Genomic DNA, 16,076 nt, shown 5'->3' with positions numbered 1-16,076 from the left:
CCCATACCAAGTTTCGTAACAATCCGTTCATGCGTTCAAGCACAAAAATTTAAAATGGCCGACAGGCAAAATGGCCGATATGGTAAAATTGGATATCAGTCGACTCAGCATGTTGCCCTGAATCTAACAAGACCAATTTTATGATTTTTGGACAATTTGTTCAGAAGTTATAAGCAAAAATAGCCATTTTTCATATCTCCGGACCAGTAGGTGGCGCTGAGCCGAAACACGGCATGTAGCCTCAGGTCATGCTTGTGATATGTACCAAGTTTGGTCTGAATCCGATAAAGCGTTGCGGAGATACAGCCTTGTGTCTGTTTTCTCAAGCGCTACGTAAAATTAATTTGCGCGGTATTCGAGAACGGTTTGATACATTTGTATGAATTCCATAACTTTTTGTCGGCATGGTCTGTAGATGATCTGGTTCAATTTTTGTGAACAACGGCCTAGGAGGAGTTCGAAAAAGTAGGTTTTTCAGATAATTCAAAATGGCGGACAAATTTCCATGACGGAAAATGGCTTCTTAGGGTGCTATCGAATCGGCTTGAGCCAAGGAATGAGAGGAAGAATTTTGTTTCTAGCCCTTGTGGTTCAAAAGTTATTAGCATAAACATGAGTGAAACTTTGGACAGTTGGTGGCGCTAGAGGGATTGAGTTGGAGACTCCAAATTTGCTATGGTGACTTTTCAGACTGTCCTTTATCAGTGTACCAAATTTCATAACTTTCCCGCAAGCGGTTCTATGGGCTGCCATAGACTCCCAGTCGGAAGAAGAAGAATAAGAACGGGAACAGATACAATAGGTGCCTCCGCACCTTCGGTGCATGGCCCCTAATTATTTTGAAGTGTTGGTGCTTAATATAGTAATATGTGACCCGTCACGGAAACCAGGGACACAAGTCGGCAGCACAACTTTCGAGCAAAATGAGAAAGAAGCGTTTTTTTTCAAAATTGGTGATTTTCGTTTTTTTTGCAGAATCTGTTAGTTGAGATCACGAAGAAGCCTCTCCATGTTTGAGATAGCAGTATTGGTATATTTAAAAGCGTACATTTTGATGTTGAAATCGGCTTGTTTTTCTGAGATTCTAGCACGCAGTAGGGGCGTGTCATTGTCGGTGTGTATTTCCATACTGAATAAGCCGGCGTGGCTACTTATTATGCAGCGCTCTGGCCGGCTCTATCTGATTTCAAAATTCAATGAACATGGACGCCAATAACATTACGATGTCCAGCAATCGATTTAAATAGTAGGTTACATGGGGTTTAATTTGTCGTTTAATGAGATGTAGCCTAATACATGTTGTCAGTGCCAATACATAGATCCGCCTATATAATTAATGTGTATATGAATGGTACAGTGGTAGAGCTTTCGCCAGCCGTGTCAGAGGTTGAGAGTTCGAATCCGCCCTTGTATGTATTTTTTGGTTTTTTTTCTCGTATAGTTTTTTTTCTCTCATCAAAACGATTATGTTCATCAGTGGTTGTATATCAAGCAGGGACACGCAAACGTTTGAATTATTTTGTTATTTCAACAGAACGAATAGAGAGTATCCGCAACGCAACGGATTGAAGCGCGCGTCGAGTGAAGACAATGCAGTGTGTGCGCGAGCCACACGAGTAAACACTGTATCTGCGCCACTGATCGCAGCGGCAACGAGCACTTTGATCACTTGATAAAAAAAAAAAACACATTTCAGCGCTAGTATGAAATATCATATCTTATTTAAAAAACGAACGAAATGAATGCTCTGCCAGTTAACTGGAGATGTTTTATTTAGAGAATTTGTAGAATTGGTACATTCAGGGGGGAGGGGGAGACGGGGAGCTTTACAGGGGGTATGACTTATCTAAATGAGATGTAAACGAGCCCTATTGTCATTCCCAGAAGGGCGAGAACTTGCCAATCTTTAGAAGCAGATTTCTACCATTTCAGTTTTTTTGGAGTGCCTACCTTCAAATGGCCACAACTTCTCCAAATATTATCAGATTTACATGTGTTACACATCGTTGGAAAGCTTGAATACTACACTTTCAGAATATGTGAATAACTCAAAATGCCCCAGAACCGACTTGTGTCCCTACTTTCCGTGACTGGTCACATATATAGTGTAAATGATAAATCACATTTGAGATTTGTGCTGGCTACTGTCTACTGTATATTTGTCCAGGGTACCATACAGAATGTATCAAAGAATTTGCTGACTTTCTATCAGAGTTAGTACTGGTTGCAGATAAAGTCGTAATTGTTGGTGATTTTAATATACATGTAGATAGCGAAAAAGATGCATTAGGACTGGCATTTAAAGACATTCTGAACTCTATTGGAGTTAGACAACATGCGTCAGGACCTACTCATTGTCATAATCATACTCTAGATCTAATATTATCACACGGAATCAATGTTGATGCCGTTGAAATTCTGCAGCAGAGTGATGACATCTCAGATCATTATCTAGTCTTGTGTAAACTTCATTTAAACAAGGCTGCAAAGCCGACTCCGTGTTACAAATATGTTAGACCAATCACTTCTGCCACTAAAGATTGCTTTATTAATAAACTTCCTGATCAGTTTCATCATCTCAGCGGCCCAGATAGCTTAGAAGAACTAGATATTGCGACAGAAACCTTTAACTCTCTTTTCCAGCATTTTAGACACAGTTGCTCCGTTGCGCTTAAAGAAGATTAAAGAAAATAGTCCAACGCCGTGGTACAACGAGCACACTCGGGCCCTTAAGAGAGCAGCCAGAAAAATGGAGCGCAACTGGAAGAAAAAAAACAAAGAGGTATTTCGCATTTCATGGAAAGAGAGCTCGATTGCATACAGAGAGGCTTTAAAAGCTGCTAGATCTGCTTATTTTTCAACCCTATTAGAAGAAAATAAACAAAACCCTAGGTATTCATTTGAAACAGTGGCTAAACTAACGAAAAATAAAGCTTCAAGCCCAGAAGTTTCCAAGCAGCACAGCAGTAATGACTTTATGAACTTCTTCACTTATAAGATTGATAACATCAGGGAGAAAATTATTACTATGCAACCATCTACTACAGTATCGCATCAGGCAGTGCATTGTAGTCTCCCTAAGGAAAAATTTGATTCATTGCTATAGAAGAGGAAGAATTCGTTAAACTCGTTTAATCATCTAAATCGACGACATGTATGTTAGACCCTATACCGACTAAGCTACTGAAAGAGATGCTTCCAGAGGTCATAGATCCTCTTCTTAATATAATTAATTCATCTTTGTCATTAGGATACGTACCAAAAACTTTTAAGCTGGCTATGATTAAACCGCTTGTTAAAAAAACACAACTTGATCATACAGAATTAGTCAATTACAGGCCGATCTCGAATCTACCTTTTTCTGTCAAAGATACTAGGAAAGGCAGTATCCTCACAACTATGTTCCTTTTTAGAAAGAAATGATATCTGCGAGGATTTTCAGTCAGGATTTAGACCGTACCATAGTACTGAGACAGCTCTCATTAGAGTTACAAATGATTTGCTCTTGTCATACGATCGTGGTTGTATCTTGCTATTAAGTGTTACTCGATCTTAGTGCTGCATTTGATACTATTGAACACAACATACTTTTAAATAGACTCGAAAATTATGTTGACATTAGTGGAATTGCGTTAGCATGGTTTAAATCATACTTCTCTGACCGTTATCAGTTTGTAGCAGTAAATGAAGACATGTCTCATCGATTACAAGTTCAGTACAGCGTACCACAAGGCAGAGTACTAGGACCGATGCTTTTCACTCTGTACATTCTACCCTTGGGAGATATCATTAGGAAGCATTGAATTAGTTTTCACTGTTATGCTGATGATACTCTCTATTTCTTCACGCCCTGACAAAACTTACCAATTTACAAAATTATCGGAATGCATAGGTAATTTCCTACTACTTAATTCTGAAAAAACAGAGATTCTAATTATTGGACAAAAAACTTCCTCACGTAATAATGTAGAATACTGTCTAACACTTTATGGCTGCTTTGTCAAGTCTTTGTCGTCGGTTAGGAACCTCGGTGTGCTCTTTGATACCAATCTTTCATTTGAAAGTCACGTATCTAGTATCTGTAAAACCGCATTTTTCCATCTTAAAAATATATCTACATTACGTCATATGCTCTCATTGACAAATGCGGAACAATTAGTCCATGCGTTCATGACATCAAGGCTAGATTATTGTAATGCTATTATGGGTGGTTGCCCTGCACGCTTAATAAACAAATTACAGCTGGTCCAAAACGCAGCAGCTAGAGTTCTTACCAGAACCAGGAAGTATGACCATATTAGCCCAGTTCTGTCAACACTGCATTGGCTCCCTATTAAACATTGTATACATTTTTAAATATTGCTGATTATTTACAAAGCACTAAATGGTTTAGCTCCGCAGTACTTGAGTGAGCTCTTAACGCATTATAGTCCTTCATGTCTATTGCGATCTCAAAATTCTGGCCAGTTGATAATACCTAGAATATCAAAATCGACTGCTGGCGGTAGATCATTTTCCTATTTAGCACCAAAACTTTGGAACAGTCTTCCTAACATTGTCTAGGAAGCAGACACACTCTGTCAGTTCAAAGCTAGACTAAAAACACATCTCTTTGACCTAGCATACACATAAAACATTATAGACTTTTATAATTCAATGTTAGGCTGCATAGATTAGGTCAGCCGGAACCGGGAACACTTCCCATAAATCCTGATGTACTCGTTACATCATAAGAAGAATGGTGTCTACGCTAATATTAGTCTCTCTGTTTATCCCGAGGTTTACTGCAGTCCGCCGGATCCAGGCTGTATCCAGATCTGATGAAGGACCTGCGCCTGGACACGACAGCGCAGTCCTGAAGTGTCAACTAGTCTCTCCCCTGTGAAGGCCTCCCTCCCCTCCCTTTACCTCTCTACAGATAAAGCGTTGTCGGGATAATTCCGGGTCACATGGCAACGCGGAAGCGATACAAATTCTGTATTATAAATTGTAAGGCCAGACAGGTAGTATGTTGAGGGTTGATTTGCAGGGAAGGACTACACAGGACTACAGTGGCAAGAAAAGATGCTTCAGTTGATTTTATTTTTGTTCCACATGTACCTTTATGAGTGACTTAGTTTAAATGGGGGAAAAATTTACTGCATTCATACACAAGTATTTTAATTATTTTGAGTTGATTTTCACTTGAACTACAGAGATTGGTGCGTGTGTGTCTTCTCAGTGGCACAATGGGATGAGTGACAAGCACCTGACCCAAATATTGTGGGTTTAATACAACTTCAGATGATTGTGTAATGTTATGTAATTTGGAGCCAATTGCTGCAGTTCTACCTTCAACAACTTAAGTCTCTGTAAAATTAAGCAAACCACAGTGTATGAGTATAAAGCAAATGCTGAGTAAAGCAAAAGGCTATAACTTTGAAGATTGTTTAATCAAATCCAATGTGTAGCAAGCGTTACACCATGTGAATTGTGCAATGTTCAAAAGATTCCTAGTAAAAAATAAATTGTGTATCCAAACAAGTCAAACAGCCATAAGGGCTTGGCCCCGGAAGGCTGCTTGCAGCTTTAATTTACACTATATATTGCTATATTAAGCACCAACACTTCAAAATAATTATATTTGAAACTAGACTTCTTAGTAATTCTAAAAATATTACTATAAATTACAGCAACACCTCCCCCTTTGCCTTTCAGATGAGGTTCATGTTTATAACAGTAATCTTGCAGGGTGGTCTCATTTAAAGTAATGTAATCGTTTGGTTTTAGCTAGGTTTCTGTCAAACACAGCACATCTAGATTATAGTCTGTAATCATATCATTAACAATAAGTGCTTTTGAAGTAAAGGATCTAATATTCAGCAACCCAAGCTTTATCATTTGCTCATTTGTATTATATCTGTTTTTTATTTGTTGAACATCAATAAAAAAATTACCCTTATATGGGTTTGGAAGTGTTTTGTATGTCCTAATTCGGGGAACAGACACAGTCTCTATTAGATGATATCTAGGTGAAAGAGGCTCAATGTGATGGGATTTATCTGACCTTGGTGACAGCTAGCAGACAGTCGGTTTAGCCAGTCTGTCTGCTTCCTGACCTGAGCCCCAGATTGTCATGTTTGAGCTCTAAGACAATGTGCCATATTACTAGAGAGAAGAGCAGCACCATCCCAGGAGGGATGAATACCATCTCTTTTCAACAGGTCAGGTCTGCCCCAAAAACTTTTCCAATTGTCTATGAATTCTGTATTATTTTGCAGACACCACTTAGACAACCAACCATTGAGAGAGGACAATCTACTAAGTATCTCATCACTCCTGCGAACAGGAAGGGGGTCAGAGCAAATGACAGTGTGTACTTGCAAGTTCACACACCTCTTTAACATTCATTTTGGTGATCTCCGACTGGCGGAGTCGAACATCATTTGTGTTGACGTGAATAATATTCTTCGAGAATTTACGATTAGCATTAGCCAGCACTTTTAAATTTGCTTTGATGTCAGGCGCTCTGGCTCCCGGCAAACGTGACTATGGTGGCTGGTGGCTCTATTTACACGTTCCGTGTAATAGAATCACCAATAACTAGGGCACATTCAACAGGATTCACAGTGGGTGTTTCACTGAGAGGGGAGAATCTATTTGAAGTTGTAATCGGAATGGAAGAGCGGTGTTTTGTCCTGCGACTACAGCGTCTCACCGTCACCCAATTGCCCTGCTGCACGGGCTCTACTACAGCCGGAACGAAACAACATATAGAGTTCACTAAGCTAGTCGCATTCAAAGCAGTATCTAAAGCCGTTGCACTCTTACAATTAACCTTGATTAAAGCTTGGATGCGTGTCTCTAATTCTGAAATCTTCACCGTCAGCTTTACTATCTCAATGCATTTATCACATGTAAATCCTGTGCTAACAGAGAAGGATATGCTCAACATGTTGCATGAGGTGCAAGTAACAATAAGAGGAGAAAATGACATGACTTACCGTGTTTGTTGACTGATCCTACTCACAATTTGTTTGATGGACTCGTAAAAGGTAATAAAAATAAATAAATAAATAAATAAAGAGCGCACGGATGGCACGCTAACAGGCTAGCGAATAACTAGCGTGTTGTGCTAGCAATAACGATTTAGATTGAAGCTAGCGATGTCAGTTTATTGTGTGATGTTGAGTAGTTATATTTAGCAGTATAAACAACAAGTTATGATAGTAAATAATGATTCAAAACAGAAAGATATGCAGCTTACAGATGCAAACCAATGCAACAGCAGCAGAATCAATCTATATAGATATAGATCGATTTAGATTTTTTTTTTAATACATCCCTAAATAGAAGATTAGAAAAACGTTGCCTGGTCTGATGAGTCTTGATTTCTGCTGCAACATTCAGATGGTGGAGTCAGAATTTGGTGTAAACAACAAGAAAGCATGGATCCATCCTGCCTTGTATCAATGGTTCAGGCTGCTAGTGGTGCTGTAATGGTGGGGGAATATTTTCTTGGCACACTTTGGGCCCCTTAGTACCAATTGTCCATTGTTTAAATGCCACAGCCTACCTGAGCATTGTTGCTGACCATGTCCATCCATTTATGACCACAGACCATCTTCTGATGGCTACTTCCAGTAAGGTAAAGCACCATGTCACAAAGCTCAAATCATCTCAAACTGGTGTAATGAACATGACAATGGGTTCACTATACTCAACTGGCCTCCACAGTCACCAGATCTCAATCAATTTGCATCACGGATGAGTAGCCGACAAATCTAAAGCAACTGCATGTCAGTATGGACAAAAATCTCAAGGGAATGTTTCCAGCATCTTGTTGAATCTATGCCACAAAGAATTAAGGCAGTTCTGAAGGCAAAAGTAGGTACCCAGTACTAGCAAGGTGTACTGTACCTAATAAAGTAATTATATATATATAGTTATATATATATATATATATATATATATATATAAAATGGTTATATAATAAATGTATTTTGCCCCGTTTCCCCAGCACAAATCTCCACAGAATGCTGCTTTACATTAGAATTTTCCTTATTATTTGCAGTCTAGTACTTGCGCTTTTTATTGTTGTTTTTATTATCGATGTGATAGTTTGGCATGGAATGTAATTGATGTAAATCAATTACATTACAATTACATCAATTAGAATGGAATGGAATGTAAACGAAAGCTGTAAATCAAGCATGTGGCAGTCAGTTCTTTACCTTTCTGCTCTTTGGTCTGTTCTGTGTGTTTTAGCACTCCCCTCTTGGCCTCTTCAAACTGTCTCTGTTCAGTCAGACTTTTATTGAGCACTTGACTGAGCACTGACTCTCCTTCTCCCATTAAAAACATGCTTTTAAACTTATTATACAGCATTGTGGCTTTGTCCATCACATCCTGGCTGGCTTTGAACCTGCGGACCTTTAAAGAAAGTATAAAGCTATGATTCGTCTCAGTTAAATATCTTTTTGTTTTCTCTATTATTTTTTTTCTGTTGCAAGTGGTGTGCAATAGTAATTAATACACATGACAACTGTCCAATGCAGACCGAAAAAAAAAATTTAATCAATACCTTTTTAAGAGTAGTTATGAGTTCACAGTGTCTCTGAAGATGTTGAGTAGTAATATGCAGTGAACTCAACTCATCCAATGCAACTAAACATTTCCTCACATCCTAAGAAAAGAGAGAGTGTGCATTTACTTACATGCCCAGAATTAAAAACCAACAACAAAGTTAATACATTAAGTTTAAATAGATTACAAGCAAATTTTTCGAAGAACTTCAAATGTCAACTGATGTCATTAAACAAATAAGGTTTAAAAGCTATATGCAAGAATGAAAAACTTCTGAACTGTAGTCTGTACTTACAAGGTTATCGATCTTTAAAGATGTTTTAATCTCCCCATGCAACTTATGCAGTCTGGACTCTGCAGATACTTCTTTATTTGAAGAATTGAAAAAGTAAAATACAATGTACTAACCAGTATCATTACAATTAGATAATAGGTGATTATCTAAGGACTGCATAGCATTTCACCATTTATTGTCTTACCTTTTTTCTTGTCTCCTTTTCTATCATCTTTCTTTCCATCTTTTCCTAACCTGCAGGAAAACAAATCTGACACTTAACCATCTGATGATTTTTAAATAAAGATCTAGAGCAGGAATTCATGTTTTGCTTCGCTATTTAAAATTCATGGAAAAAAAAAAATTTTTACAATGTGATATTATGGGGGTGTAAAGAGTACAAAAAAACAACATGCTAAAATACTGTAACTTACCCCCAAAAAAAATTTACCTAAGGGTGCACCTTACATTTTTTTCAAGTATAATCAACATGGTCATTTCACCTTAAATTGTATTAAACGAAATCTCATAACTTATATGAGAAGAAACAATATAAAGAAACAATGTCAGTGTAGTATAAATGTAGTATTTAGGACTCAAGCTGCCCTAAACCTACTGAAATAAAAGTTGTTTATTGAAACTTCTCAATAGTGTGCATTGAGTGAATGATATCCGACTTATAACACTATGCAGAAATTTTAAATGTGAATTACAGTATGTAACATGTAGAGTTGTTTATCAGAAATAATGTTTACCATTTCTAATGTTGCCATTCCCATTTTCTAAGCATGAATTGATAGGACTGAACTGAATATTCTCCCAAGCTAATCACTAGCACCTTTCACACATTAATCCTGGGAAATCACCGTAAAATTACCAGATTGACTTTTCCGGTAAATGCATCATATAGGCTATGCTGTTCACAAAAGCAACAGGGTTCTGTCTTTTTACATTCACACATCTGTACCGAAACATCAGTAAAAACTCTGTAATGTCAATCATCAAAATTATCAATAAATGCTGCGCTATTTCTTTATCTGCCAGGATGAGAAGCGCTTTAGTTTTACTATCTGTCCAGTTTTACTTTCTGACAGGCATAAGGGGATGATCACACAGAATACATTTTGCACACAAGACACCGCAAAATATTAATGTGGCACAACAGTCAAAGCTACAGCATAGTGAAAGAAAAACAATAAAATAAAATAAAATAAAAAGCTTACTGTAAACAGCACTGAATAATCTTGTCAGTGCATCCTCACCTCATACATGCTCATATGAAATCTTATGAAATCTTATGTTTTGTTCAACACCATAACAGTAATTTACTATTAATATTACAACTTATCATACCAGAAATTTACCAGAACTGATTTATGTTTTTTTTTTGTTTTTTTTTCTCTCTCTCTCTCTCTCTGAAGCAGCTTGGGGAACCTGCTAATATCAAGCAGATAAATATGCATCCTCTATATTAGTGGTTCTCAAACCTTTTTTGGCCGCTCCCCCTTTAAAAAAAAATCTGAGAGAATACTAGATCAAACAAAAACATTTTAATATTTCAGTGATGCTTTAAGACGAACAATATATAAAAGCACCAATATATAACAGCTTTTGACAGCGCCTCACAAGCTCAGCTTCGTTCGTCTTCTTACTGGAACATGCACAGCAGTGGCGCAGCGCGTTCACAATAGCAGCTTGTGAATTCGGTCCGCTGAAGAGGTGCTTTTCTATGACGAGTATCCGTGCGCCCCCAACAGCGATTAAAAATGTGAAACTGCTCATTACTCCTAGACCGTTTGTCATATACTTAAGTGTATTATACCATTGGAATTCTTGGCTCAAGACACACAAAAGCTCGAACAATATCAGAATCAGATTTAACACATTTAATTTTTATTTAATTTTTTGACCAATAATCAAAATAAAGTATAGTCCTACAAAGCTATTATTAGCAAAGCATGTGAGCAAATAGCAGAGTGGATCAGTGAACAAGAGGGTAGTCATTTTACCAGCGTTGCCCAGCACGGCTAACCACACCATGTTACAGTACAGTATCCACCTTATTCCTGACAAGCTTACTGCGTTTTGAATTATGGGTGAATATTATGGGTAAAGAAACGTAAATCACTGAAATCATAAGGTTGCCCTACAAATAAAGCTTATCCATCAGTTTGACTGAATGAGCTGTCAATTTTTCTTCATGTTTTATTTTAAGACATCATGAGAATAACGTAACACTTCGTAAGTGTTCACTTTGAAACAGTATCATGCAATGCTGAAGTGAATGAACATGTTTGATTAAGGCAACGTATATTACATAATACAGATGTATATTACCACAGTGATATTTAACCCATCCGTTATTGCTGTGGAAAGAATCATACTTTTTGGGTTATTCTTGGTCTGTTGTTGATGCTTTTACACTTTTAAATGTCCTTTTAATGTTTGAAGGGTGAGTAGAATAATACCATCTCATTGTACCCAATAAAAAAAATAATAAAAAAAAACGTATTATTGCGTTCATATAGTGAGCCTTAGACTGATTGTTTACAGCTTAACGGAAGTTACTCCCATGATTCGGGCAAAGCGCCATGGGGCGTAGGAATAAGGTGGATAGGGCAAACAAGTGTACAAGAGCAAGTGTACTACAGAGAAATTTCATGTCGGCACGTTATTTGAGCAGACTTTGCTTTTCCGTTGAGCGTGATCGGTACATGAGTGGAACATTGAGCCGTGACCGACAGAGTAGAGTGGCCGAAATGTTGGTGCATCGCTAATTATAATTGACTTCGCGTTTTCTGCAGGAAACTGATCTCTAATGATACAGTATCTCTAAGCTTTTAACAATCATATGCTGGTGAAGGGTGAGACAACTGGCAAGAAACATGATTTTTGTCAAATCCCCATGGTTCGTGGGCCATAGCTTCCCAAACACAGCAATAACTGCAAATAGCTTTTTGCTTTGTTACTTCTGAGTAGAAATTAAGTATCAGCTTTCAATTTCTGTCCATTTTCTAACAAAATTCAAATAATGTTTTGAGTCATAGCTAAAATTAAGACTGCCTGTGCTTTGACAACCAGCATGACACTGCCGATCTGGGAATGCAAGGAAGATGTCAGTGAGTATACCAACTATTGCCCAATTCGGCTGTAGTCATGCTGTGAAAATATTTGAGCAGGTGCTGGATCAACATCTCAGAACATTGTTGCCATCCAGTGTGGTTTAGTCATGCTATGCCATACTTTCCCAGTTACTGAAGGAGAAACACCAGTAGGAAAAATAAGCTGGTGCATTCCTGGACCTGGAAAAGGTATTTGATCAGATTCCATAAGAACTTATCTGGGAAGCACTATGATCTCATAGCATCCCAGAGGTGTAAGTGTAAAGTTATCAAATCTTCAGTTTTTTTTTTTTATATAATAAAAACACTAGAGAGGAGCTTATTTGCTTATAATTATGCATGTTTGAATAAATCTGTCAAGAAGACATTTACAAAACACATGCACAACTTTGCCTGACATTCATCTGTAAAACACTTTCTATCCATTTGTGGAAATATTTCTAGTGTCCTACTCTAGACGCACACAAATCCACAAATAAGTGGATTCCGCCTATTGTCTACTTACGCCAATCAGATAACAGTTTGAATGTTTGAATGATGGATATGAGCAGCTCCGTGGATCTAACGATCTTTAGAGAACAACAAATAATATTTTAAACATTAAATAAATGTATTACAAAATCATTCACTTTGTTAGAGAAGATATACGTAGGTTCATTTTAAACGTGTGACAGGTTGTTGCATTCTAAAGAGATGATCCATTTAAAAGTGAAATGCCCAGCAGACAAGCGATATGCATATTTATTTATCTGTTAAAATCGCACATTGGTGCTCGGGCCCTAATGAATCAGATTTAATCGTTTTTGACTGAAAAAGTTTTTTTTTCAGCATTGCAAGATTTTTCATATGGGATCATATTTGGTATTATGGTATTGTGCTTTAAATGGCAAAATCAGCCATTGTGCCATGTCTACCATGTCTACCCCGTGCAAGGCTGTCTCCACTGGACACATTAAGTGTGTTTAGTACTTCAGAAGTTGCATCCGTTTGCAGTCGGTCAAGTCAAGTCACATTTATTTATATAGCGCTTTTTTACAATACAGATAGTTTCAAAGCAGCTTTACAGAGATAACAGAAAAATAGTGCAACAAAGTTTGTTTCCAGAAGAAAATAGTGTAAATGGTTCTTATTTTGTTTAAAAATGCATTAATTAATTTAGTCCTGCCATTCAGAGGCTAAATAAGATATTACTATTAGCATGTAAAACAAAATAAGAAAAATTTAAACATCACCATCATCTTGCTCAAAAGTTTACCCCTGGCTCTTAATGCATCGTGTTGCATTCTTGAGCATTACCTAGCATAACCCTACAATAGGTATACTTATGACTAACTATACATTGCAATCATTGCGTAAGGTTTAAAATATTAATTTAAGAAATTACCTTTCACCGGAATTTGATTGACAGGCGATCTGACCAATCATAATGCAGATACCCGCAATTTTTGTCGGACAAACAAACCAAACCAGAGAGTAGATTAAAGTCAGTGGATCTGAACTTGAAAAATGGTGTGTATTGATTTCTTTTTGCAGTTCTGATGTTCATTCATGTATAATTCATGCTATAACTAGAAGAGATTATCAGTTCACGTGCTGCTTGAACTGAGGCCTTACACATTAAGCACCACAAAAAAGTATTTATTGTTTGAATTTCATAAAAATTACAAAATTTGAAAGCGGAGACTTTATTTCATACCAAAAGTAGCCTGCTCTGTCTTGTCTGTTGTCCTCTTTGCTCCGCAATGAATCTTTCTCTGTGTGAGAACATGTGGAGTGAGAGCGGAATGTCTTGCCGGACGTAGCAACAGTAACAGTAACAGTAAGTAGAGGGGCGGGTCTTTGTGAAAGGTCAATTTTAAATCATTGAAAGCTTTGTGGACTCGGCCGGACTCGACTCGGACTCGGATGTTAAGGACTCGGACTCAAGTCCGACTCTGCCCTCTTTGGACTTGGACTCGGACTCGATTGGTAAGGACTTCAACTCGACTCGGACTCGACAAAGGTGGACTCGGACCCAACACATAGTCTTAGAGCTCAAACATGACAATCTGGGGCTCAGGTCAGGAAGCAGACAGACTGGCTAAACCGACCGTCTGCTAGCCGTCTCACATCACTGAGGTCAGATAAATCACATCACATAGAGAATCTTTCACCTAGATATCATCACAAAGAGACTGTGTCTGTTCACCGAACTAGGAAATACAAAAAACTCCCAAACCCATTTAAGGGTAAAAATTTGATTGATGTTCAACAAATAAAAAACAAATATAATGCAGATGAATAAATGATAGAGCTCGGGTTGCTGAATATTCAATCCCTTTCTTCAAAAGCACTTATTGTTGATGATATGATTACAGACCATAACCTAGATGTGCTGTGTTTGACAGAAACTTGGGTAAAACCAGACAATTACATTACTTTAAATAGCCGCGTTTCCACTGTCGGGCCAGGGCCGGGCTAGGGCTAACAGCGAGCCGAGCCGGGCCAGTGGCCTCGGGCCCCTGCAGCGCTGCCCTAAACCCCGCCCTTAACACGCCTTCCTGGATCAAACGTCATACAACACCACCCATTTCAGCGGGAATTATGATGTTCATTCAGGCAGGAAGTTAGGAAGTTAGAAAACTTAGATTTTAAGAAGATAGCATGTATTAACCCACCGTCCGCGGCAGCCATAGTGTCCAGACTTGTCTCTCCACTAACAGAGGGACGGTGACCCAGCACACCGTCCATCAAGTCGAACCATGGAAAGTTCCTTCTCTGGGCACCGCTTTGTCCATTGTGCGTTTTAATCGCCTTGTACTGCACCCGCAACTTTTTTATTTTTTCCCGAACTTGAAGTGTTGTTCGCTGAATGCTTAGCTTAGCAAGTTCAGCAACGATGTATTTTATAACGTCCTCGTTTCTGCACACGCCGTCAAATTGACGTAACTTGTACCCTTTCTTCTGCCCAAATGCTCAGAAGAGCTTTGGTATCTTCGACAGACCAGTAAAGGCGATTCTCCATTTCGAGCAGCGTTTAATTTTCGCAATATAAAAAAGTGAAATGTGCATCTTGCCGCAGACCATAACTTTCCCTAACACCAATAAACTCCGCCTTTTACCTTGGCCACGCCTCTAGCCCGAGCTGGCCCAATGTATTCGATTGGCCAGAAATCCTGGCCGTTGGCCCAGAGTAAGCCCCTATCAAGCCCCGGAAGTGACAGTGGAAACGCGACTGGCCCTGGCACGCACTAGCACGGCCCGGCCTTGGCCCGACAGTGGAAACGCGGCTAATGAGTCCACGCCGCAAGATTACTCCTATAAACACGATGCTTGTTTAAAAGGAAAAGGGGGAGATATTGCTGTAATTTATAGCATGACTTGACAAAAAAGGTAGTATTACTCAGAAGTCTAGTTTCAAATATAATTATTTTTGAAGTGTTTATTACATTATTAACATTATTAATAACATTATTTCTGTAATGTTATCTAGCGCAAGTGATAAATCCCGTTTAACATTTGTGCTGGCTACTGTATACAGGCCACCAGGGCACCAGATTTCATCAAAGAATTTGCTGATTTTCTATCAGAGTTTGTACTGGCTTCAGATAAAGTCCTAATTGTTGGTGATTTTAATATCCATGTAGATAACGAAAAAGACGCATTGGGATTAGCATTTACAGACATTCTAAACTCTATTGGAGTTAGACAACATGTGTCAGGACCTACTCATTGTCATAATCATACTCTAGATCTAATATTATCACATGGAATCAATGTTGATGCCATTGAAATTCTGCAGCAGAACGATGACATCTCAGATCATTATTTAATCTCATGTATACTTAATTTAGCCAAGGCTGCAAAGCTGACTCAGTGTTATAAATATGGTAGAACTATCACTTCTGCCACTAAAGATTGCTTTATAAATAATCTTCCTGATCAGTTTCATCTCATCAGCATCCCAGATAGCTTAGAGGAACTTGATGTTGCAACAGAAATGATTGACTCTCTCTTTTTTCCAGATTGACTCTCTCTTTTCTCACTTAAGACACAGTTGCTCCATTGCGCTTAAAGAAGATTAGTTCAACACTGTGGTACAACGAGCACACTCTGGCCCTTAAGAGAGTAGCCAG

At 38.2% G+C, this 16,076-nt stretch overlaps 1 protein-coding gene across 8 annotated transcripts in view; it reads right to left on the bottom strand.

The window, feature by feature from the left end:
- Nucleotides 1–16,076, bottom strand: part of psip1a (PC4 and SFRS1 interacting protein 1a) — a 268,546-nt gene that overhangs the window by 81,996 nt on the left and 170,474 nt on the right. For 6 of the 8 annotated variants that reach the window (XM_082165413.1, XM_082165415.1, XM_082165411.1 and 3 more), the window contains 4 exons: nucleotides 9,045–9,094; nucleotides 8,861–8,931; nucleotides 8,564–8,665; nucleotides 8,214–8,412 (listed from right to left, as the gene is read on the bottom strand). In XM_082165413.1, coding sequence (XP_082021539.1) covers nucleotides 8,214–8,412; nucleotides 8,564–8,665; nucleotides 8,861–8,931; nucleotides 9,045–9,094 — 422 coding nt within the window. The remainder of the gene's footprint in view (nucleotides 1–8,213; nucleotides 8,413–8,563; nucleotides 8,666–8,860; nucleotides 8,932–9,044; nucleotides 9,095–16,076) is intronic. The other 2 variants (XR_014204723.1, XM_082165417.1) reach the window with 1 other exon arrangement.

This window comes from Leuciscus leuciscus (genome assembly GCF_965113295.1).
Source record: "Leuciscus leuciscus genome assembly, chromosome: 3".
Classification (NCBI taxonomy): domain Eukaryota; kingdom Metazoa; phylum Chordata; class Actinopteri; order Cypriniformes; family Leuciscidae; genus Leuciscus; species Leuciscus leuciscus.
This window is presented reverse-complemented; position numbering and strand designations above follow the sequence as displayed.